This window comes from Lactuca sativa, chromosome 9 (assembly GCF_002870075.4).
Source record: "Lactuca sativa cultivar Salinas chromosome 9, Lsat_Salinas_v11, whole genome shotgun sequence".
Classification (NCBI taxonomy): Eukaryota; Viridiplantae; Streptophyta; class Magnoliopsida; order Asterales; family Asteraceae; genus Lactuca; species Lactuca sativa.
The window spans coordinates 219699448-219723823 of NC_056631.2; the positions used below are offsets into that span (position 1 = coordinate 219699448).

General features: G+C 38.6%; 3 protein-coding genes across 5 annotated transcripts; all 3 read right to left on the bottom strand.

Moving 5' to 3' along the window:
• Nucleotides 1-13017: 13017 nt before the first annotated feature.
• LOC111879010 (V-type proton ATPase 16 kDa proteolipid subunit) lies at nt 13018-14401 on the bottom strand. The gene is made up of 2 exons (XM_052767955.1): nt 13506-14401; nt 13018-13189 (listed from the first exon to the last, which is right to left on the bottom strand). Exons 1-2 carry the CDS (start codon nt 13688-13690, stop codon nt 13057-13059), a joined length of 318 nt encoding a protein of 105 aa, XP_052623915.1. The 5' UTR covers nt 13691-14401; the 3' UTR covers nt 13018-13056.
• Nucleotides 14402-14548: 147 nt separating this feature from the next.
• Nucleotides 14549-18275, bottom strand: LOC111878990 (embryogenesis-associated protein EMB8). The gene is made up of 14 exons (XM_023875451.3): nt 17912-18275; nt 17736-17825; nt 17591-17652; nt 17368-17465; nt 17031-17120; nt 16793-16915; nt 16639-16716; nt 16379-16464; nt 16226-16274; nt 15917-15973; nt 15649-15779; nt 15457-15540; nt 15268-15334; nt 14549-14864 (listed from the first exon to the last, which is right to left on the bottom strand). The coding sequence occupies exons 1-14, from the start codon at nt 18184-18186 to the stop codon at nt 14805-14807; spliced, it is 1350 nt and encodes a 449-aa protein (XP_023731219.1). The 5' UTR covers nt 18187-18275; the 3' UTR covers nt 14549-14804.
• A 266-nt stretch (nt 18276-18541) lies between these two features.
• On the bottom strand, nt 18542-24197 carry LOC111878991 (embryogenesis-associated protein EMB8). Of its 3 annotated transcripts, XR_006187570.2 has the most exons (16): nt 23866-24197; nt 23409-23498; nt 23133-23194; nt 22914-23011; nt 22743-22832; nt 22473-22595; nt 22178-22255; nt 21962-22047; nt 21803-21851; nt 21533-21589; nt 21316-21446; nt 20941-21024; nt 20743-20809; nt 19164-19264; nt 18961-19088; nt 18542-18868 (listed from the first exon to the last, which is right to left on the bottom strand). XR_006187570.2 is itself a non-coding variant. In XM_023875453.3 (14 exons), the coding sequence occupies exons 1-13, from the start codon at nt 24114-24116 to the stop codon at nt 20743-20745; spliced, it is 1266 nt and encodes a 421-aa protein (XP_023731221.1). In that variant the 5' UTR covers nt 24117-24197; the 3' UTR covers nt 20088-20402. The 3 variants fall into 3 exon arrangements, 2 of the variants coding, with proteins under 2 accessions (XP_023731221.1, XP_042754551.1); XM_023875453.3 differs by lacking the exons at nt 18542-18868; nt 18961-19088; nt 19164-19264 and adding an exon at nt 20088-20402; XM_042898617.2 differs by lacking the exons at nt 18542-18868; nt 18961-19088; nt 19164-19264 and adding an exon at nt 20561-20635.
• Between the last annotated feature and the right edge of the window lie 179 nt (nt 24198-24376).

Consider the following 24376-nt stretch of genomic DNA (forward strand, 5'->3'; position numbering starts at 1 on the left):
TCTCCCCCACTTATCTCAGACTTCGTCCTCGAAGTCTGCTGAGGCTGAATCTGCAAATATCTCTGGGTAGTGCTCCCTCATCTCCTCCTCAGCCTCCCACGTCCACTCGGACCCCTTCCGGTGCTGCCACTGCACCTTTACTAACTGAATTTCCTTGTTCCTCAAGGTCTTGGTCTTCCGGTCCAGAATTGCGACCGGTCTCTCAATATAATTCAGGCTGCTATCAACCTGAATATCCTCTAGGGGAACGACTGCTGACTCATCCACTAGACACTTCCTCAACTGAGACACATGGAAAGTGTTGTGGATCTGACTAAGCTCCTCAGGAAGATCTAACCGATAAGCAACCCGACCCACCCGGGCCAAAACCCTGAAAGGACCAATAAATCTGGGGCCCAACTTGCCCCTCTTCCGGAACCTGATGACACCCTTCCAAGGTGAGACCTTCAGAAGGACCATATCCCCCACCTGGAACTCCAAGTCCGAACGCCTCCTATCGGCGTAACTTTTCTGCCGACTCTGAGCAGTTTGCAGTCTACTACGGACCTGCTGAATCAACTCGGTCGTCTTGAGCACCACCTCTGTGCTCCCCATGACTCGCTGACCAACCTCGCCCCAACAAATCGGGGTCCTACACTTCCTCCTATACAACATCTCAAAGGGAGGTCGATCAATGCTAGCATGATAACTGTTGTTATACGAGAATTCCGCTAACGGAAGATACGTATCCCAACTGCCACCGAAATCTAGGACACACGCCCTTAGCATGTCCTCGAGAGTCTGAATCGTCCTCTCGCTCTGCCCGTCTGTCTGAGGGTGGAAGGCGGTGCTGAAATGGAGACGAGTACCCATCTCGTCGTGGAACCGCTTCCAAAATCTGGATGTGAAACGGACATCTCGGTCTGACACCACCGATACCGGCACCCCATGACGTGCCACAATCTCACGCACATAGATATCGGCTAACTTCTCCGCCGATATACTCTCCTGGATCGAGATAAAATGGGCACTCTTCGTCAACCGATCCACTACTACCCATATCGAATCCACTCCACGTGCGGTCCGAGGAAGCTTGGTGACAAAATCCATGGTAATGTCCTCCCATTTCCACACAGGAATGTCTAACGGCTGCATCCTGCCGTGAGGTCTCTGGTGCTCCGCCTTGACCTTCCGGCAGGTCAGGCATCTCTCGACGTACCAGGCGACGTCCCGCTTCATGCAGGGCCACCAATAATCAGGTCGAAGATCTCGATACATCTTCGTCGCCCCTGGGTAGATAGAAAACCGAGACTTATGAGCCTCATCCATCAGCACTTGCCGTACTCCACCCCAGTACGGTACCCACACTCTCCCGTGAAGCGTCAGCAAACCACGACTATCATAATCAAACGAGGCTACTCGACCCACGATCCTCTCACACTTCTGTCTCTCCTCCTTGAGACCCTCTACCTGAGCCTCCTTGATCCGCTCCAACAATGGAGTGATCAATGTCATCCTCAAACATAGATCCCTGATAGGGGCCACCGACACCTTGCGGCTCAGGGCATCGGCCACCACATTGGCCTTCCCTGGATGGTATAGGATCTCACAGTCGTAATCCTTTAGCACATCCAACCACCTCCTCTGCCTCATATTCAGACTCGGCTGATCCATAAGATACCTCAAACTCTTGTGATCCGTGTAAATAGTACAACGGACCCCATAAAGGTAATGCCTCCAAATCTTGAGGGCAAACACAACTGCCCCCAGCTCCAAATCATGGGTAGGATAATTAGCCTCGTGAGGCTTCAACTGTCTCGAGGCATAAGCTATCACATGGCCTCGCTGCATCAAAACTGCTCCCATACCTGTGATCGAGGCATCACAATAGACTACGAAGTCCTCTACTCCCTCTGGCAAGGTAAGGATCGGAGCCTCGCACAATCTCTGCCTGAGGGTCTCAAACGCTGACTGCTGCTCAGGACCCCAACGAAATACCACTGACTTCCTGGTCAGTCGGGTGAGCGGCACTGCTATCTTGGAGAAATCCTGAATAAATCTCCGATAATACCCTGCCAACCCCAGGAAGCTCCGAATCTCAGATGGAGACTTCGGGGCCTCCCACTGCATCACGGCCTCAATCTTGGCCGGATCTACCAAAATACCCTTCTGGTTGACGAGGTGACCAAGGAACTGCACCTCGCGCAACCAGAACTCACATTTGGAGAACTTTGCGAAAAGTCTCTCCCTCCTCAAAGCCTCCAGCACCTCCCGCAGGTGCTCCTCATGCTGCTCCTGCGTCTTGGAATATACCAAGATATCGTCTATGAACACTATAACCGACCGATCCAGCATTGGCCTACACACGCGGTTCATGAGATCCATGAACGCGGCTGGAGCATTGGTGAGCCCAAATGGCATCACCACAAACTCATAATGACCATACCTGGTCCTGAAAGCAGTCTTCTGTACATCTTCTTCTCTAACCCGCATCTGATGATAACCGGAGCGTAGATCGATCTTGGAGAACCAAGACGCTCCCTGAAGCTGATCAAACAAATCATCTATCCTCGGAAGTGGGTAACGGTTCTTCACCGTTACCTTATTCAACTCCCGATAATCAATACACATACGATGCGACCCATCCTTCTTCCTCACAAACAGGTCGGCGCTCCCCAAGGCGAACTGCTCGGCCGAATGAACCCCTTGTCTAACAGCTCCTGCAGCTGTGTAGACAACTCCTGCATCTCAGGGGGAGCTAATCGATACGGTGCTTTGGCTATCGGAGCCGCACCAGGAATTAGGACGATCCCGAACTTGACCTGTCTCTCAGGAGGTATCCCCGGCAAATCCTCGGGAAACACGTCCGGGTAGTCTCGAACAATAGGAACATCATCAACTGTCATCTTGCCCTTCTCCCGGGCATCCAAGACGTAAGCTACAAAGCCGGTGCAACCCTGTTGAACATAGCGCCTCGCCCTTGCGGCGGAACAAAAGGTCGGTCCCCGCTGTGGCTTCTCGCCCTGAATCACTAACTCTCCCCCACTGGGAGTGCGGACCCTCACTAGCTGAAGCTCACAATCAATCACCGCCCCATTGGGGCTTAGCCAATCCATGCCCACAATAACCTTATTCCCTCGCAGAGGAATAGATACCAGATCCACTGAAAACTGCTCGTCAAATAACTGAAGAGAGCACCCTCTATGCACCCTGTCGACCCTCACGGTCCTATCATCTGCTATCTCAACCTCTAATGGACCATCCAGCTCCCCTGGAGCCCTACTAAATCTCTTGCTAAGCGCAAGCGATACGAATGATCGGGTAGCCCCCGAATCGAATAATACCAAAGCAGAAATGCCGTTCACAGAGAACGACCCTGAATAAAACATACAATCATAAGCAATATTCAATCAATAATAATAAAGAGATAAAGGGAAGATACATACCCGTCACCACATCAGGAGTCGCTCGCGCCTCCTCTGCTGTCATCTGAAACGCCCTACTCTTCGCCACTGGCGCATCAGCTCGGCCCTGCCGGCCATCTGTAATCCTCAAGGTAGCAGGGGCAGGTGCAGCCACCTTCCCTGCTGCAGCTAAACTCGGACACTGGGACTTTTTATGTCCCCTCTGATTGCACTGAAAGCAAATCAGATCTGATGCAGTGACGGCAGTAGCAGGGGCCATACAATCCCTACTCAAATGCCCAATCCGACCGCACTTGTAGCAGCCGGAACTCCCTGCCTTGCACGCTCCCTCGTGCAATCTCCCACACTTGCCACATCGACCGTGGCTCTGCTGACTCCTAGATCTGTGATCCGAAACCTTGGGCTTTTTGCCCGAACCGCCTGAACCCGAAACCGCCTCCGGTTTCCTCTTCTTCTCCATCTCGAGATCAATCTCCCTCTCCCGAGCCCTAGCAATCATATCTTCCAGCGTTTTATAGCTGGACCGGCTCACAAACTGGCGGATATCGCTCCGCAACATCTCATGATAACGGGCCTTCTTCATTTCCTCATCAGCCACGTACTGAGGAACGAGAAGAGTCCTCTCCCTGAACTTGGCGGTGATCTCCGCCACTGTCTCTGTAGTCTGGGTGAGGTCCTGAAACTCCCTAGCCAACTGCTGCACCTCAATAACCGGTGCGAACTCCGCCCTGAACCTGGTAGAGAAATCAGTCCAAGTCATGGCATCCAATGCTGCGTCATCTCCAATGGAATGTCCGACCTCCTCCCATCAGTCTCGTGCCCTGTCCTTCAGAAGACAGGATGCCAATCTGACCTTGTCCCCCTCGGGACACCTGCTAGTGCGGAAAGCGTTGGCCACATCCGCCAACCATCTGGTACTCGCTATGGGGTCCCGCGCCCCATGATAGTCCGGAGCTCCACATGCCCTGAACTCCCTGAATGTAAGGGTGCGTGACCCCATCATGGCCGCCACCTCGGCACGGAAGGTGCCCAATCTCTCATCCATCAGCTCTAGAATCCCCTCCTTGATCGAACCGAAGATCACAGGAGTCTGCTCTATAATGATACGCGTAATCTCCGAAGAAAGAAACTCTCGGGTCTGCTCATCCATGCGCTCATCCCCCGAGCCTGAACCTGATCCCTCAGCAGCCGGCACCTCCGCTGCCGGCTGCTGGTCTCGAACGCAAAACCACCATTCTGAAACACATCACAACTACATCAGAAAACGGAAATATCTCAAGGGATCATTGATACTACAACTAGCTTCCTGGTCTTGTCTCAGCCTTTCTTGATTCGAGTACGGATCCTCTGCTTTCAGTAGTACGGGCCCATACTACCTTCCACATTTATCCGTACTTTCTTCAAGAACTGCTTTGGCTCCACCAAGTCACTTTTACTACTACTGATCTCTGCTACTCTCGTCCTAGGCTTGCCCTAGGGAAATCTCAGACTCAACTCAACTAGTCCTCAGCTGCTGAGAGTCTCCTTATAATGCTAATTAACCACCACCTGAACACCATCACATGTGACGAAGGTCAGATAATCCTTCAAGTAAAGGACCCGTCCCTATAACGGTTGGACTCAAACAAGAGCTGCGCAATAGGGCCAGTTCCAGCACTCTGGGATTATTCAACCCTGATCACATATGGTGTGACGTGTTCACCTAATGGCTAACTTCCATCACTCAGAACTCCCACAAAGCACGAAGCAAGCAGCATTCGGATAAAGGAAACATACTCAGGCAAAACTATTCTCAAAACGAGAAACTGTACTAGCATACAATGCTAAGCTCACACTATCAGTCATAACCTAAACAGGCTATCCTACTGCTATCTACTCAATACTAGCATGCAATACTCATAAAGCTGTAACACATAAAGCAGGTACATAAGGCATCCTCCTAAATCCTTAGTCCTATACCAGCATGCTGTTCTACTGAAGTTGGAACAATTAATCATAATAATAAAACTTGTATTGGTAATTTAGGAGTACTTACTTGAGCTCGGCTGATCGCATGCACCACACCCTTATCTCGTTTTAAAAAAAAAAATCTTTCTTTCTAAGTGCTTTCAAAATTCTTTTAGAAACATTTTTCTTTTTTAAAAATCTTTTTATTTCCCCCTTAGTTTGAGTTGAAATACACCCGGAAGTGTATCCGAATCCCTCAAACCAGGGCTCTGATACCAACTTGAAACGACCCAAAAATACGACCCAAAAATTTCGTTTTTCAACATAACCAAAAACATAATCTGAGTGTCATATCATAAACCATACATGATGTATCTCAAAATAATAATAAAACACTGTGCGGAAAACTGTATCATATCCATGTCATATAAAAATCAAGAACCAAATCAACTCCCAGGATAAAAGCTGAAGTTGTGGTGTGTGCGATGCCATCATCCCGAGCTCTTCCCTCTACTTGCGGAAGTACCTGAAACCAAAACTGAAACTGTAAGCACGAAGCTTAGTGAGCTCCCCCAAACTACCACATACCATGCAATACATATAAAGCACATACTGGGCCTTGCCCACTGCATCAGACCGAGGTCTGGAACTAGCTGCATCGGATCGAAGTCCGAAACTGACTGGGACCTTGTCCCCTGCATCGGACCAGAGTCCGGAACTAACTGCATCGGACCGAAGTCCGGAACTGACTGCATCGGACCGAAGTCCAGAACTAACTGCATCGGACCGAAGTCCGGAACTAACTGCATTGGACCGAAGTCCAGAACTGACTGATCATGACATAGCACATAACAACTATTATAATCACACATACTGCATACTGCATCGGACCGAAGTCCGGAACACATACACGAATATGCTTGAATCACAAAGACATCAAGCACTCTAGCTACTGCATCAGACTAAAGACCAGAACTACTGATAATTACACGGGCCGGCATTGTGGCCGTAGACCCGTTCCTACTGAAGGGAAACTCACCTCGTGAACTGGCTGCTGAGTGTATGGCTCTGGAAGCTAGCTGCTGCTGCTCCGGTATCTCCCCGGCTACAAGTCCATAAACACACTCAATCAAATACTAAACACTGCACTGGGTAAAATAACTCTTTTACCCTTGGTCAAAGTCAACTCTCAGACAAAGTCAACTCTCGGTCAAAGTCAACCCATAGTTGACCTGACTCGCCGAGTTGGGCCGCCAACTCGCCGAGTCCCTATTCTCACTCCTCGACTCAACTCGCTGCTACTCGTCGAGTATGGCATCGACTCGACGAATACTCTCCCGATCCAAGAACTCAGACAATCTTCATCCGACTCGCCGAGTCCTATGAACAACTCGACGAGTTATTCTTGAGCTTAAGAAGATTGCCTTGGACTCGCCGAGTTGTATGAACAACTCGCCGAGTCCCTCGATTACTGAGTCTACCTTCAAACTCGCTGAGTCCACTCCCTTACTCACTGGTCCCACTCGATACCACTCAAAAGGAAGAAATCGGGGACTCGCGACTAGACTCGCCGAGTCGTTCTTCTGACTCGCCGAGTCACCTCCATGCAACTATTCTACACTCGATTCTGATCGAATCCAATACATACAAATGATAGATCTTAGTCCAATAAGCTGATTTACCACGTAAAGTTTCCAACTTTACGTGTACAAACGCATGAACAAGGGAATAAAGGCTAAAAGATGCTTAAAAGGGGTAGATCTAGGGTTAATGTACAAAATAGCTCCATAAAGGCAATAGATCTGGGCTCTACAACTCCTAAATGAACAGATCTAAGGTTATCTCGGCATAAGAGAGCTTCCATATCAACATAAGGCTTTAGAAAGGCATAAACAAGATCTAGAAAGGGTTTCAAAGCATAAAAGGGAAGGAAATCTGAAGAATACCTCAAAGAGTTGTTGCTTTCCCTTGAATCTCTGCTCTACAATCCTTCTCCTTGCTCCTTTCTTCTTCTCCTTCTTCAAGCCTTCACAAATTAGCACACAAAATCACTTAGAATCACTCAAGAACGAATTAGGGTTTTCTCACAGCTTTAGAGGGTGAAGGAGGCGAGATTGGGGGCTATAAGGTGGCTTAAATAGTGGGCAACCCGGGGATTTAGGGTTTCTCCCAGACGGGCAGACTCGCCGAGTCCAGAATATGGACTCGCCGAGTCGCCAGCTAATCACGTGCTCGAAATCCCGACCCTACTCGGCGAGTCAGGCTATGAACTCGCCGAGTCCCTCTTGCAAAACTTCAAAATAAATACCAAGGAATTACCATACCGGAGACGGGTCGTTACATCTTGGTCACAGGCGATGATCTTCTGTTCCCCATGATTAGATTGATCCTTCCTTGCTCCACATCCCTACTTCTTCTTAGTCCCTGCACATTAGAACAAATGTGGTAACCACAACTGGTATCAAGAACCCAAGAAATAACATGATTAGAATCGTTAGATTTAATTATGTATATACCTGCGAAAGATGGCTTGATCTTTCCTTCCTTGATGGCTTGCAGGTACTCTGGGCAGCTTCTCTTCCAATGTCCTATCTTGTGGCAGTGGTGGCACTCTGCCTCCTTAGGGTTAGGGCAGGGCTTAGCGGGATCAACTTTGTTCCCACTAGAAATGGCACCATCTCGGGCTTTAACCTTGCGATAGTTCTTAGACGAAGCCTTCCTCTTCTTTCCCTTTCCTTGAGAAATAGCCAAGACAGGAGCAGCAGGTGGATTGGGAGTTGGTGCAACAGACTTGTCTTTGAAGTTGCTCTCAGCGACCCTCAAGAGACCTTGGAGTTTGCTTAGGGTGACCTCCTATTTGTTCATGTGGTAGGTCATCCTAAATTGATTGTACATCGAAGGCAAAGAGTGAAGCACCATGTCGATCGCCAAGTCTTCTCCAAATTCAACATTTAACTTGCGAAGGCGGTCGACATACCTTTGCATCTTTTGCAGGTGCACGGTAAGAGATTCTCCATGACCCATCTTAGCGGAAATCATGTTAGTGAAAATCTCATAACGCTCTTGTCTCGCGTTCTGATGGTATCTCTCCAATAATTCTTGATGCATCTCGTATGGGTACATGTCCTCATAGGACTTTTGGAATTCGGAGTTCATGGTGGCTATCATGATGCAATGTACCTTCGTTGCATCGTGCTCATGAGTTTCAAAAGCGGTAATTTCAGCCGGAGTGGCGATTTCAGGGTTGATCTTCTCGAGCTTCTCATCGAGGACATACTCCTTATCCTCATAGCGATCAATAGTGCGAATGTATCTTATCCATTCGCTAAAGTTCGTTCCATCGAAGGTGACCTTTTGGAAAAGGCTCATCAACGTGAAAGAACTAGCAACAGCGTTGTTTGCGTTCGACATCTACAAAAAGAAAAGGACAAAGATAGATTAGAATAAGAATCCCTAATTATCACCCAATAAGAAAGATTAGGGCTAGGATCCAACAATAACATTTACATATTAGAAAAGGGATGTCGTAATCTAACATGCAAATAAATTGAAGGTAAGTGAATGACGATTCACTAATTCTCCACCATAAAAACTAACTATAAGTCCTAAATGTATTGAGAATTCCTAGGTTCGGATGAGATTCATTGAAACTATTCAATGGCATGTTTAAATCTCGATATGCCCCTCTTGTTTGTGACTGGGATACTAAGGATCACAAAGCGGGTGTGAATTACCATGCAAATTCACATGGTGCCTTTATTGTAACGATCACCTATTTGATGTGTCGGTAAACCACACACGCTCCATCGAACAATGATAAACAATGAATCACCCTTTGCCACCTTTGCTTAGAACCAATTAGTGTGCCGGTAAACCACACACGCTCCACTAACTTCTTAGCAAGGGTGCAAAGTGTAATTTCATGGGATTGCATCAATTCACTTTTCCTAAAGTAACTAAGATTGGGAAATTTTTTAAAATGTGTAGTTACTTTGTATTACTTATTATACTTTTAATGAGAGTGTACACCCATTAAGCGTCATTTTATAGGCCGCAACCTTATACCCACCTTATAGATCGGCTTCGTGAATGAGGCCTACTAACGGTAAGACTAGCATTTTAGTTATACATATATATATATATATATATATATATATATATATATATATATATATATATATATATATATATATATATATATATATATATATATATTATTCTTGTAATATTATATTAGTATAGGGTTGTATTTTAAACCTTTTAAAATCTAGGGTTTGAAATTTAAGTTGTCTAAATTAAAACTTTTAATCACAAAATATAAATTTCAAAACTTGAGGACAAATTTTAAACATTTAAAACATAGAGGATCAAATAACAAATAATTTCAATTAACAATTAATTTCCTAATTATCTATATTTGATTTATTCAAGATTTCTTTCAAGATAATTACCAAAATAATCAAAATAATTAATTAATTATCATATAAGGAAATTAAATATTTTATTAGTTGATAAATATCTTTAATTAGATCAAGATTATAGTCATATATATCAAAAATTCGGATTAGGGTTGATCTAATATGATTAAGGTAAGTTTCCATAAGATAATCATGAAGAAATCCCGAATCTGGCCATTCCTGATGCTTGGACTCACCGAGTGCATCAATGGACTCGCCGAGTCAGGCCAACTCACCGAGTCCACTATGGGACTCGCCGAGTCCATGACTCAGGAACACAAAAATCGAATTTTTCAGTTTAGTTTCAGACAATTAAGCAACAATTTAATGAAAACCAAGCTAGTCTCCGATACCACTGATGGGTTTTAGCCATAAGAACTTTCCTATGTGCGCATGCAAAACCCTAATGCTTGGATCTAGGCTTTCTAATTAAACATACTTTGAATCCAAGACTTCTAATGAATATTTAGGAATAAGAACAATATTGAAGCAGATCTAGAATCATACCTTTGAGTTCCTTGTTGATCTTGTTGTCTTGGAGCTTCTAGAGTCACAATTGTCACTCCTCTAACGGCTTACAAACACCAAATAGCAAGGAGGATGATTTGGGAGAGAGGAGAGGGGAGGAATTCGGCCAGGGCTTCTCTACTTTTGGTGAAGTACCGATTTCCTTATGCCATAGGGTCTATTTATACTTATAGACTCCTTAAGGGTTACAACCTAAACCCTAATTGGATAATCTTCTCTTAAAGCTATCCAAATCCATTCCTTAGATAACTCTTGGACGATTTGAAGCAATCCTTAGCTTCTAGAATCCGTCCAATACATATCAATATGGATTTACAATCTAAAGTTTAACTATCAAACAATTGACAGTTTATACTCTTTTATTTAATTAATCTCTTTAAGTCACCAAATTAATTCCAATTAATTCTATGACTTATATTAATCAAATAACAATATGTTATTCTTTATATTATTCTCATAATATACTAATAATATTTACTCTCTCTTAATAAATCATCCTATCAAGTTGCTATGGTGAAGGCAACCCAAAAGGACCATGCACAACCGGGTCAAATACTTGCCTAATATAGTTGCAGCCTTAGACACTATTCCAACAAACATAACCTTGGAAATCAACTTTGCATGATAATTAGACAAACATAGATCCAAGGTTATTAGGGTTGCATGTACACTTAGGATGTGTTAGAATGCTCAAAACCCATCATAAACAAGCATTGCATCACATACAACAGAAACCAATCAAGGCTCTAATACCACTAATGGGTTTTATACAAAAGAACATCCTATGTGCTCATGCAAACCCTAATGCTTGGATCTAGGTTTCTCTATTGTACATGCAATTCATCCAAGACTCAAGAAACCTAATCTAGCATATGCATTTCGAAATTATCACATAAGAGCAGATTTAGATTATTACCTCTTCTTCAATGGCTTGAATCTTCTTGTCTTTGGAGCTTAGAGTCAAAAGTGTCACTCCTCTAATGGCTTACAAACACCACAAGCAATAGAATGACTTATGAGAATGAGGAGGAGCACCAAAAATGACCTAGGGTTCTTCCAAGAGAGTTCACCATGTTTTTGGGGCCGTAAGGGTCTTTATATAGTGAGGTTGTTAGGGTTTTCAACTAGGAAACCCTAATTTGACTGCTTAGGCCCTAAGCAGCACCTGGAATCCCTTTAGAACACCCCTTGGACGAATTCCTTATGGGCTTCCCATAGAATTCATCCAACCTATGTTCTAAGGTGATCCATAGCCCAATTGCAATTATCTTATAATTATAATTCTAGTCCCCTAAGTTTAATCAATGTCTTTTAGTCACAAAACTAACTATCAATTAATTCTTGACTAATATTAATTAAACAATATGATTTCTCCTTTAATATATTATTCATATAATATATTAATAAATCGTAATTAATCCTCATTCTCTATAAATCATCCTATCAAGTTGCTTTGGTGAAGGCAACCCAAAAGGACCATGCACAACCGGGTCAAGTACATACCAAATATAGTTACGGGCTTAGACGCTAATCCAACAACCACTTGCCAACCTATTAATTATTAATTTCAAATTTTAAATTTTAAATTTCCCATTTTAACTACATTAAATTATGAAGTGATTCTCAATTTTAAATTTCAAATTTTAAATTTTTTACTATGATTTTGTTTAATTAATAAAATTAGATTAAAAAATAAAATAAAATTAATACATATTATAAGGTGATATAACTTAACGTATTTATTTAAATCAATGATTATAATTTATATAACTAAAAAAGTATCTCTTAAATAATAACTTATTTAAAATAACTGCAATAATTTGATTTTCTAATATGAAAGTTTAATTAATTTTATAACCGTGGTTCTTATATATATATATATATATATATATATATATATATATATATATATATAGGTTTAGGTTATTCTATTCAAAGTAATTATTGTGTTATTGTATGCATAAATGTGGGCCAATCAAATTTACTTATTTTAAGAAAGTGATTAATATATATTATTGAATTAAATATAATTGAAAAATATCATCTTAATTAATTACAATGGTAATTTAGTCAATTAATATAGATTTAATAAAGGAAAATTGCATTTTTAAGGGATCATAATTAATTTTAAAAATCCGATTTTACGAATTATAATTCTTTTAATTCGTACATTCTGATATAATATGTTTATGAGTATATTCAAAAAATAAAAATATTCTTGAACCATAAATAATAAAAATATTCTTGAACCTATTTCTTGATCATGAATTTAAAATTTTCTTGTGGAATAACAAATTCTTGAACAATCAATTGAAGTATAAAAACAAAAAATACATTATTTCTTATAGAATACGGGTAACAATTGTTAAGAATTACATTTATTGTTAAAGAATAAAACTAAAAAAACTTTCAAAACGCGAAAGAAAACATCAAAATCTAACAATGACTAATACATTCTAAAAGAATAATGTGGTTCGTTTCAATTTTGTGGTTCGTTCTTTAAGCATCAAATTATGTGATTCCAACAGAATTGGTCTCCCGTTTTGCATTCCAACAGAATTGGAATTCGTGATTCCATTCCAATAGAATTTGAATCTCACCAATATCAACCATTGAATCATCTACAAAAACAAACTTGATACCTTTTCAGAATTCAACCTTGTCATGATCCTGCACTGTCCACATAAATGAAGTGTTAAATCAGAAAGAATGAATACCTTCTAATTTGCTATGGATTGACCAGCACGAGAAGAAATAATGATGCCAACAGTGAGACCATATAAGGCAAGAGCTTCAGCAAAAATGAGGATGAGGATCATCCCAACAAATAGTTTTGGTTGTTGTGCATTGGCTCTGGAGAAACAAATTCAAGTTACCAAGAGTTCAAGAAACTAGAGATGAATGAAGGGTTGTAGTCTTGTTGCAGTTGCAATGTATGAAGACAAGAACTTGAACAAAAATCAAAATCTTGGAACTTCAACTGTATGTATGGTAAAGCTTTGAACTTATAAGAAATTGAATTAACCTTAATGGATTCGTGATAAAACTTTCATGTTATCTTACAGATTATCATGTGGATACTGATCTGAAATGTGGAAAATATAAGTTTGAAGTAATTAAAATAAAACAGTAACAGAGATGTATAGAATGAGATATTGAAGGAAATTACCTAACACCAGCATCACCGACGATTCTGATAGCTATACCAGCAGAAAGACCAGCAAGGCCACAAGCAAGACCGGAGGAAAGATGAGCATATCCATCGAAAAGGTAATAGGATTTAACCTTAGGGTTAATTCCAGTACTGATAATCACAACGATAATCAAACCATAAATACCCAACACTCCAACCATAACAATAGCCTACCCAGAAGACAGGGTGAGAGAAATTTCGTCATTTGCCCATTGCTGCCACATTGCAGGAGTTAGCGGGAAAAGCCCACTCATAGCCTCCCTTGCTAGCCGCAGTATGTAAATAAACAAAATCAGAGTCGCTGATTTGTAACCTAATTTTACACCGTACATGGGTTCTTAGGTGGGGCTGTTTGTGGTCGGAATGGGTGTAGCCGAGATCGACATGGTGCAGGGGCTTCTTAGGCTTGCTTTTTTGTCAAGATAGGAGGGTCGGTGAGGCTTGATCGGAGGCAGCAACAGGTCGGCACTCGGCACTCGGCAGACAGAGACGAGGAAGACGACCGGAGATGGTGAAGACGACCAAAGACGGTGATTCGGTGAAGACGGACAGGCAATCGAGTATCGACGGACGACAAATGTCACGAAACTGATGAGTGATGTGTTGATGTCGAGAAATCGGGATTTTGATCTTGGCTCTGGGTAGAAGTTAATTGGAAAATTGACACCATGAAATTATCATCTATAAATATATGTGATTAATATCAAGTTACCATAATTATAGGATATTATTTGTGGAAACTAATTATCAAATTACCTATTTACCCTTATTTATTAATTTAATTATTTATTTTTATTTTAAATTTTGATTGGTCCACATTTATGCATACAATAACACAATAATTACTTTAAATACCTGAACCTAGCTCTCTCTCTCTCTCTCTCTCTCTCTCTCTCTCTATATATATATATATATATATATATATATATATATATATATATATATATATATATATATATATATATATATATATATATATATATATATAGAGAGAGAGAGAGAGAGAGAGAGAGAGAGAATTTAGGAAACTTAGGTAAATTCCATATTGGAGATTATTCTCCTTCACTTCAAATGAAAGAGTACATGCGTATTTATAATATGGGCCATGAGCCAACCCTACACTACATACAAAAAATAATACATGGGCTAAGACAGATACAAATACATACAATACACATGTACACTAACAAATCGAATTTGTTGCGTACAGTGGAGCTGAATCACAATAAGCAGAACTCAGTGGAAGCTAAAATGATTACTTGTTCTCTAATTGTCTTAAGAAAGCGATTCGTGAAACTGTGGAGTCTCTAATGATGTCTCTGCAAACTGTTGCGCCTGTTACAACATAATAAATGAATCATGTATTGCAGTGGCTTAAATGTGATCGAGACATTTGTAAACATCTCTTGTGCGTTTACTTTGACACATTTTATCATGGTCCAAAAAGGTGGCGTTTGACTTGTCAAAGTGTTTAATGAAAATGTTTGACTATTGGTCCAATGTCTAATAAGGATAGAGTGAAGAAAACATGTGGACCAAAATAAAAGTTACACATGTCATTTACCAGTGGCTAATTGACAAAAAAGAACATGTTGCATTTTTGGACATTCAGTAATTAAAATGTTCTCTTTCTCTACCTACTTAGATGGATATGTAACATGTTTCTACCTATTTAGATGGATATGTAACATGTGGCATTTTCATTTTTTTTTAATTTACTTTTTTAGTTTTATCGTACCTGCTTTTTGCTCATTAGCATGCTTGAGTGCAGAGTAGAGAGGTATTCTTCAACAACTCTTATCCACCTGTCAATGAGAATGGAATTATTAGTGATTGTTGATAACATTATAGACTTATAGTATTTAACTATTTATGTATCAATGTTTATTTAATGTATAGATGTAATTGAAAGAATTAAAGTTTTTACCACAAGCTTTTTCCTGACATTCCTTCAAAAAATGCAATGTGCCCTCCATGTTGTGTGGTAGCAAGAACAATATTTTTATTCTTCCTGTTAACAAACCAGACAAACATATAGACGAAAAAAGAATATATACATAAATTAATCTTTTCTTTGATCAAATTATCAGTCCAAAAAAAAAAGTGTGCTTGTTCATACCGACACTCATCCCAAGGAATGGCTTCATCAGTGCAGACGGGATCATCTATCGCATTGAGGCATAGAAGCGGCACTGATACATTGCTAACCAAACGAGCACTGCTAGCCCATCTATGAAATGAATCAACTGCCTGCAACAATTAATCACACACTATCATTGGTAAATATATAGAGATACATAGATATATAGATATATAGATATAGATATAGATATAGATATAGATATAGATACAGATATAGACGAAGAAGGGGAGGGGAGTGACATTACATCAAATTTTCCAGCAATTCGAGCAGAGTAATTATTGAATTCTCGAATAGAACGTGCCTGCCAAGAGACATGAGTCATGAACTATTATGAGGTAGATTTTTCAAAGTACAATGTTGTAGTAGGAAGAAATAAAAGTAGAATGTTAGAAAATAACAAATAAATGGAAGTATATTTTTATTTCTTTCATTTAACCCTATTATGTTTTTATGATTGTTACATTAACTCATCTGTTGGAAATGCCTCATCTTTCTGTAATTTTTACCTTGTTTTGCCGATTATTTACTGTGCAAAAATGGAGACATGGATTACCTTTTCGATTCCTTCCCAATCGGAAAGGCGAGCATAGACTTCCTGATGCCTACAACAAATTCAAAAATTACTATATCCAGTTAAAAAAATAAATAAATAATAAATCATATGCATGAAAGTTTAAAGTTGAGGTTATGAAAAGAGAACACATACAACTTGGCAGCTCCTTTCAAGTTATTCCCCATAACTCTATTGTAAAACCTCTGCATAATCCCCCGAGTGAAGAATCTATCACCAATCTGCCAAAAAAATAATGGATTCAACTTGTTGAAATACTGATGGCAAAAAGTATTACAGACTTATGAATTATGATATGCAAGAACAAATTTTTATATTGTCATGTGTATGTAGAAATGCGAATTGTTTCCTCTACTTTCTTTGAAACATTAATTCATCAAAAAAAAAACACTAACCAAAAGGTCCCAAGGATTACTGATGGATGCAGCCCCTGCAAGAGGTACATTATCCCCTTCTTCACCAAGATATTTTACCTGCAAGATCAATCATTCTTACTCCAGATTAATTAATTAACAACATTTTTTTGTACTAAAAGCTGAAAAGTTGTACCAAAATATTGGCACCAAGGCTAGTTCCAACAGCATATATGGGAGTATCAGGTTGTTTGTGATATAGATATTTCACTACTTCGCCTAAATCATCCGACTTTCCTGCAGTGTAGAAACAGTCAGACTGCACATGCAAACAACAAAATTGTTAGTTGTATGGACAATTGAAACATAAATTATTTGCATAAACATGGCCTATGACATTAGCTTTAGAATTATTTGATGTGGTAAAAACTTACAGTTAGTGGAACGCCTCCTAGGCCTCGATGGTTGCATACAACAATATTCCATCCATGTTTTGCCATCTTGTATGCAATCTCCTTCATATACTATCATAAAACGTTGTGCCTTAGTCATAAAGTTTCACTAGATAATTGGTGAAACTAAAACTTTATATGGAAACAAGATACAAAAATCAAGCCTTTCTATAACAAGAGAAGAATACACTTATACACTTTTCAATTACAGCAATCATTATTGAATATACTTAGTTAGGGTTGCTATAATAATCATTCTATGTTCCAATTTGGTGAAGGAAATCATTGAAGAATTTCTTCATAAGATCAAGAAACTCACAGGGGAAGCAGAATCACTTGTTAAGCCAGGAATCAAGATCACAAGAGGAATATCAGCAACTGTATTGGTTCCATTGACTTGAGCGCTTGTCTCTATAACTATGAAGTCAAACAGAAAATATTCTTGTGAATTCTTTTGAAACATCGCATAGCATACAACGGTTAGTGGAATGATCGTAATAATATAAGTTTAATACATCAGCATCATAATATGATTATTTTACCATCAGAATTCATCAACCAATCCAATGCTACTGTTCCACCATCAGAAGTACGAAATATCTCTCTGGAAATAGAAAACCATTTAGTAATAAGTAAAACTATGAATACTAAATTTCAAAGTACAAGAAGATGAATGTAAGATGTTACCTTTTGTAGCTGAATTTAGGAGTCTTAATTAAAACATTGAGCAAAATAGTCTGAAGATGCGGACTAGAAAGCCATGGAGTGGAAAAATATCTACACCAGTGAACAATCAAGGATGGAAATGTTAAGAATCAAATAAGTCGGGCGGTTTATAATTAAGAAGAAGAGAAGGAATTAACCTTCCATGAAGCAGATGACACTTGGATACGACTTCTCTGTACAAATCAGATGAAGAATGGAACGTAAGAGATACAGAATCACCTCCAAACCCACCGAAAAAGTCCTGAACGATATGAATCTCGAGTAGATTGTATACAAAAACAACGAAAACGAAAAACACTAATAGGAGGTAGTGAGAGATAGGTATGAGCGTTAGGGCTCTGAACAACAGCTTGTAAGGTGAAGTGGAGTCTCCGGCGATGGACTCCATTTTCCGATCGTCTGTAGGAATCATTGATAGACTGAATAAGTAAGATGGAGGGAAGGCGAAAAGCAAGTCAACTGGTCAAGAAAGGTAAGCTTGACTTACAACCTCTCTCCCAATCACGTTTTTTTGTAGATTCCATATAATAAGACATACAAATGTTTGTTGAAAAAAATAATATTATTAAAGAAAGGAATTTCCAGCTTGATAGCGTTTTTATAATCTAATGATATAAAAACTAATAAAAGTTGATAATGAATAATAATCTTTTATAAAATATTGGGTTGAACTGAATCAATAAATTAAGAAAAATGTAGTGTTCGGTTTGCATTTTACAACAAAATTATTATTGAACTTGTTTAGATGATGGTTAAATTAAATATAGTCCAATATCAATTTAAAAAAAATTGCAAATATTAACTATAGAGTAAATTACATGAAGGGTTATTGTTAGCCCAACAATATTTAATATATTGGTTTAAAAGGCTCATTGTTACCTTTTTTTGCCTCATAGGGGTACGAACTTTTGTTTTACCGTTTTAAAAGGTACATTTACCTACTTTAGGAGGTAACCATGTCTTGTCATCTGCCAACGAAATTGGTGAGTTAACACAGACTCGCTACCGACTCGACGCCACATGTGCAATGATTAATGACCTTCATTTATTTCCACCAACACCCACAAACAACATGTTCCATCACCATGATATCACTGCTTTTTATGATCAAATCAAGAATAAATTGAAGTTGGATTTCAATAAGAATCAATTGGTTGAGAAGCTACGGAGATTGAAGAAGAATTACCAGAATGTTCTTAATAAGATCAATTCCGACAAAGAATATGTCTTCAAGAGCGCCCATGATCAGAATCACGTTTGAGATATCATGCGAGATATGGAGCTCCGAAGTTGCTCTTATATCCACCCCTGCAACTGCAGATGTTGCTAGATCAAAGACAAATAACCCAATAACCTTAACCCTTACCCAAAACCCAACCTAAACCTTACTCTTAACATGAACGAGCAAAATGGTAACACCGTTGCACATCCACATCCACTTCCCAACAGTTTAGAGAAGAAAATTCCTCGATCAAGAAAGCGATCAACGTCTAGTGGAGTCAAAATCAAGGAAAAAATCATTAAGATTTGTTGTTTGAGGTATCATGATCATTTGAGGTTGTTATTTCTGGAAGTGATGTCCAATGCTTATGATCTTCCAATATGAATGCTTAACTTCATAAGTAATCATGTTTTTATGATATTAAATGGGGCTTAAGTATGTCATAATCATATTATATGTGATATAAAACATTTGGTATGTTTAATGAAGTGTTGGGAACAAAAGCACTAAAGTACAAGACCTTTAGTGGGTAAAATCCATGTTTTTGGTTATTTGTACATTTACACGATCATGTAATTTGCAAGGCAATACTACATAGTTCGTTTAGCGGTATGTGCCAAAATTGAAAATGACATAACTTTTGCATATGGACTCCAAATCAGGTATGTTGTTTGCCATGTTCTTTTAATGATATGAGGAATATTTCTAGAGGATATACTAAAAATTTCAATAATTAAATTTTATCAAGTACTCAATTTAGTAGTTAAGTGATGAATATAACATATTGTATGTTTTATGTACAAGTTGTCTGTTTCTCTCCACTTTCATTTGGCAAACCCTACTAAGATTACACGAACAATCTAATATTTGTATGATCCTATAAGGTAACATCAGGTTGTCCGTTTGTCACCACTTTCATTTGTTTGTCAAACTTCTAAATGTCGTGGCCTACTTTATGTCATTGTTGATATGTGTGTGTTGCTAACATGTATAGCTTTCAATTTATAGTAGTCGTCACCATTAATTTAGAATTGATTTTCTCATGAACCCATATTAAACAAATTTATATCAAGAATTAACGATACACTTGATGGTGGAAATCAATATGGGTCATAGTTGCAATACGAAATACGAACTTTAGCACAAACGAGTGGGTGAATTACAACACAAGGATGTTTTAGTTGCTAGTGTAATTTGGGTGGTTCAATACAGATTTTATAGGGTTACTTTCTATACAAATTTAGCTTCCGAATCCCGTCTATGTGGGACAACTCATTCCCCCCACTTTTAAGTTCCAACTTCTTTTCCAAATACATCGCTTTGAGAGTTGATATCTTATTCACATTAGCTCAGATTTTGACATATAATATATCATACGAAGCTCACATTAAGAAGAAAGTATTTCCCTGTAAAATTTCATAAGTTGACCACAAATATTTATATTTACACGTGTCGTGTCCAAAGTCAGTGAAAAATCATAATATTCTAAGGAAAAACATCATCTTTTTCCAATAGATTTCACTCATGTAACCAACAATGGAAGCCCGAAATTAGGCATATTGAATTTCTTGAACTAAATCCCAAAATTATTGATCAGTTGCAAACCAAAGGTAGCAAAAACAATCTGAACTTTATGAAACTAACCCATGCATCAAATGAAGTATTTAATCAAAACAAGCATTTTACTTTACTTTTGTTATGATTGTTTGAAAATTAAGAGAGGTTATTAAGAGGTATCATATGTACCTAGTGTTTGCTCATTGAGGAGGTTGCATGCAGATGAGAGAGGTATTCTTCAACAACCCTTATCCACCTGTAAAAGAAATGACCATCATCATAGCTCATAAGTGATTGTAGATAACATTTTTGTATCAGTGTGAATGATTCATAAACGTATCCGCATACAAACCATTTTCAAAAAAAAAATGAGGAGAAAACTTTTACCACAAGCTTTTTCCCGGCATTCCTTCAAAAAATGCAATATGTCCTCCATGTTGTGTGGTAGCAAGAACAATATTTTTATTTCTCCTGATAAGAATAGACATCAATGACAAAAGCACCCAGTCCCATCCAGTTCAGTCCTGTCCCCATGTAGGACTATCTAATGAGGATGAGAAGGGCATTTATGTCTTTTTCATATACGGTAGATCAAGAGCAAGTCCTTTTCCCACCTTTTTGGGTACAACAAAAAACTGTAATTTTCTCTCATTGACATCAGTCCCAGTTGATGATAATGAAGGCTTTCATTTTATTTTTAAGTGTGAATATTTTGGATGTTGTAATTTTTTAGAATAAGAAAAAAAAATTATGTGTTCATACCGACACTCGTCCCAAGGAATGGCTTCATGACTACAGACAGGATCATCTATGGAATTGACACATAGAAGTGGAACCGATACTTTGCTAATCAAACGTGCACTGCTAGCCCATCTATAAAATTCATCAACAGCCTGAAAGAATTAATCACACATTATCATTGATTAATGAATGAGTGCAAAAAAAAAAGGTGCGGAATTTTATATTTATAAAATATCACCTCAAAATTCCCCGCAATTCGAGAAGAGTAATTACTGAACTCTCGAATTGAACGTGACTGCAAGAGAAGTCAGCAATTAATAGAATTTTTTCAAAGTACAATGTTGTATAGGAAGAAATGAAAGTAGAATGCTATAATAAACAAATAAATGGAAATTCGTTGCTCAATTTAAACCTAAATATTTCATCTTTCTCTTACTTTTGTGTAGTTCCTCAATTTACTTTTTTTTTTTCACAAAATACAGTGTAAAGATATCAACAAACAGATTACCTTTTCAATTCCTTCCCAATCTGAAAGGCGAGCATAAACTTCTTGGTGTCTACAACAAACTCAAAATTACTTAATCAAGGAAGAAAGAAAATAGATGATCAAGACAAGAATTACATAGTCAAAGTTTAGGTTATGAAAAGAATCAAAGAGAACACATACAATTTGGCAGTGCTTTTCAAGGAATTTCCTAAAACTCTATTGTAGAACCTCTGCATAAATGCACGATTGAAGAATCTATCACCAATCTGCCAAAAAAAAGGGAATTATACTTGTACGAAATAGTGATATCAAATGTGAATTTTTTTCCTCCAATACATACAACTGAAGTTGGATATTTCTTTAAAATGATATTCATCAAAAGTACAAAACACTAACCAAAAGATCCCAAGGATTACTGATAGATGCTGCCCCAGCAAGAGGTACATTAACCCCTTGTTCACCAAGATATTTTACCTACAAGATCAATCATTATTAATCAAAACCTTAAAGTGGTCATATGAAAAATTTAGAAAGCGTCTTTACATATTGAAAGCTTACAAAAAGATGTATAACATGGAGAAGAAATGTTTAACAGTTTGATACTTTAGGGAACTTGGCAATAATTTGTTCATTATACTTATTGACAAATCAAATTATGGATTATCTTTCTTATTCTAGATTAAAGTTGTACCAATATATTGGCACCCATGCTAGTTCCAACAGCATATAGGAGAGTTTCAGGTTGTTTGGAATGAAGATGATTCACTACTTCGCCTAAATCATCTGACCTTCCTGCATGATGGAAGCATTCAGACTGCAGAAGTGAACAATTAACAAACTTGTTAGTTGTATGGACACTCATAAATCCCAAAACAATAAAAATAATACTGCTTATACATTGAGGACAAAAAACATGCTCTAGGACATGAAATTTAGATTACTTGACATAGTAAAAACTTACAGTGAGTGGAACACCTCCTAGCCCTCGATAGTTGCTTACAACAACATTCCATCCATATTTTGCCATGTTGTATGCAATCTCCTTAATATACTGAAATACAAGTTACAACATATTGACATGAAAAGATATAAAAAGCATTGAAGAACTTCTTCATAAGATCAAAAAGCTCACAGGGGAAGCAGAATCACTTGTTAAGCCAGGAATCACTATCACAAGAGGAATGACAGCATCTGTATTGGTTCCATGAACTTGAAGGCTCGTTTCTGAAACTATAGAGTCAAACAGAAATATAGATTCTTGTAAACTTTTTTGAACCATTGCATCCAACAATTAGCACCATGATCACTCAAAAAAGTTTATTACATCATCATCATAATCATATTATTTTACCATCAGAGTTCATCAACCAATCCAATGCTATTGTTCCACCATCAGAAGTGCGAAATATCTCTCTGGAAATGGAAAAACATTTATTAGGTTTAATAAGAGGAAATTGGTTGACCATATTTGCCACACAATATATCACTACCTAATTAAACTATTAGTGCTGTAAGGGGATGGTTTGTTATCATTGATATGTGTGGATTGAGAGCCATAGTACTAATTTCATGAATCATTTACTCCAATTGATCATCAAAGTATAAGAAGGTGAATAACGATTTCTACCTTTTGTAGCTGAAACTAGGAGTCTTGACCAAAACATTCAGCAAAATAGTCTGAAGATGCGGACTAGAAAGCCATGGAGTGGAAAAGTATCTGCACCAGCGAACAATCAATGGTGGAAGGTTAAGAATCAGTCATAAACGTGCATTTTACTTAGTCAGAGCACTGCCACTGTGTGATTAGCTACTGGTAAAAACTTTTCCCCTATTATCAAATTTTCCTTTCGTCTGAAAAAACCTCCGTTTTCCAAAATCAGAAACAATGGTAGGCTCTGTCAATCGAAATCAGTTAAATTCATAATCTATTGCTGAGTTCTGCTTTTTTCACGAGATGAATCAATCAGAAAAACATTGTATCATTCAGAAGCTTCTTTTTTGTAAACAAAAAAACACAAGTTAGTCAGAAAACTCTCAGGTCGAACTCGAACAGTTTATAATTAAAAAGAAGAGAAGGAATTAACCTTCCATGAAGCAGGTGACACTTAGATACGACTTCTCTGTACAACTCGGATGAAGAATGGAAGGTCAGAGATACAGAATCACCTCCAAACCCTCCAATAATGTCCTGTACGATATGAATCTCGAGTAGATTGTATACCAAAACAACCAAAACAAAAAACGCTATTAAGAGGTAGTGAGAGATAGGTATGAGCGCTAGGCTTCTGAGCAACAGTGTGTAAGGTGATACGGAGTCTCCGGCGATTGTCTCCATTTCCGGTCGACCGTATGAACGTTGGTTGACCGGGAAATGGGAGGGAACTGGGAAGGTGGAAGCAAGTCAGTTAGGTGGTGTTTGGTTTCCTAACAAAGTTTATATAGTAATTGATTATTTTATTTTTAAAAAAAAAATAAATGAATAAAATATATTAAAGTTCATAAATGTTTGTATTTTTGTACTATATGTGATCAATATTTATATATCTTTTAAATTATTTATAATCTTAAAAAAAAAATGTCTGTTATGTTGTGAAA

Coding starts and splice junctions, on each gene's coding strand:
- LOC111879010 (XM_052767955.1), bottom strand. CDS start 13,690: ATGGTTGGAGTGTTGGGTATTTATGGTTTGATTATCGTTGTGATTATC. Junction 13,190..13,505: donor GTCGGTGATGCTGGTGTTAG/GTAATTTCCTTC, acceptor TTGTTTCTCCAG/AGCCAATGCACAACAACCAA.
- LOC111878990 (XM_023875451.3), bottom strand. CDS start 18,186: ATGATTCCTACAGACGATCGGAAAATGGAGTCCATCGCCGGAGACTCC. Junction 17,653..17,735: donor CCTAAATTCAGCTACAAAAG/GTAACATCTTAC, acceptor TTCTATTTCCAG/AGAGATATTTCGTACTTCTG. Junction 14,865..15,267: donor TGCTAATGAGCAAAAAGCAG/GTACGATAAAAC, acceptor ATGTTGTAACAG/GCGCAACAGTTTGCAGAGAC.
- LOC111878991 (XM_023875453.3), bottom strand. CDS start 24,116: ATGGAGACAATCGCCGGAGACTCCGTATCACCTTACACACTGTTGCTC. Junction 23,195..23,408: donor CCTAGTTTCAGCTACAAAAG/GTAGAAATCGTT, acceptor TTCCATTTCCAG/AGAGATATTTCGCACTTCTG. Junction 21,447..21,532: donor GAATTGCGGGGAATTTTGAG/GTGATATTTTAT, acceptor TAATTCTTTCAG/GCTGTTGATGAATTTTATAG.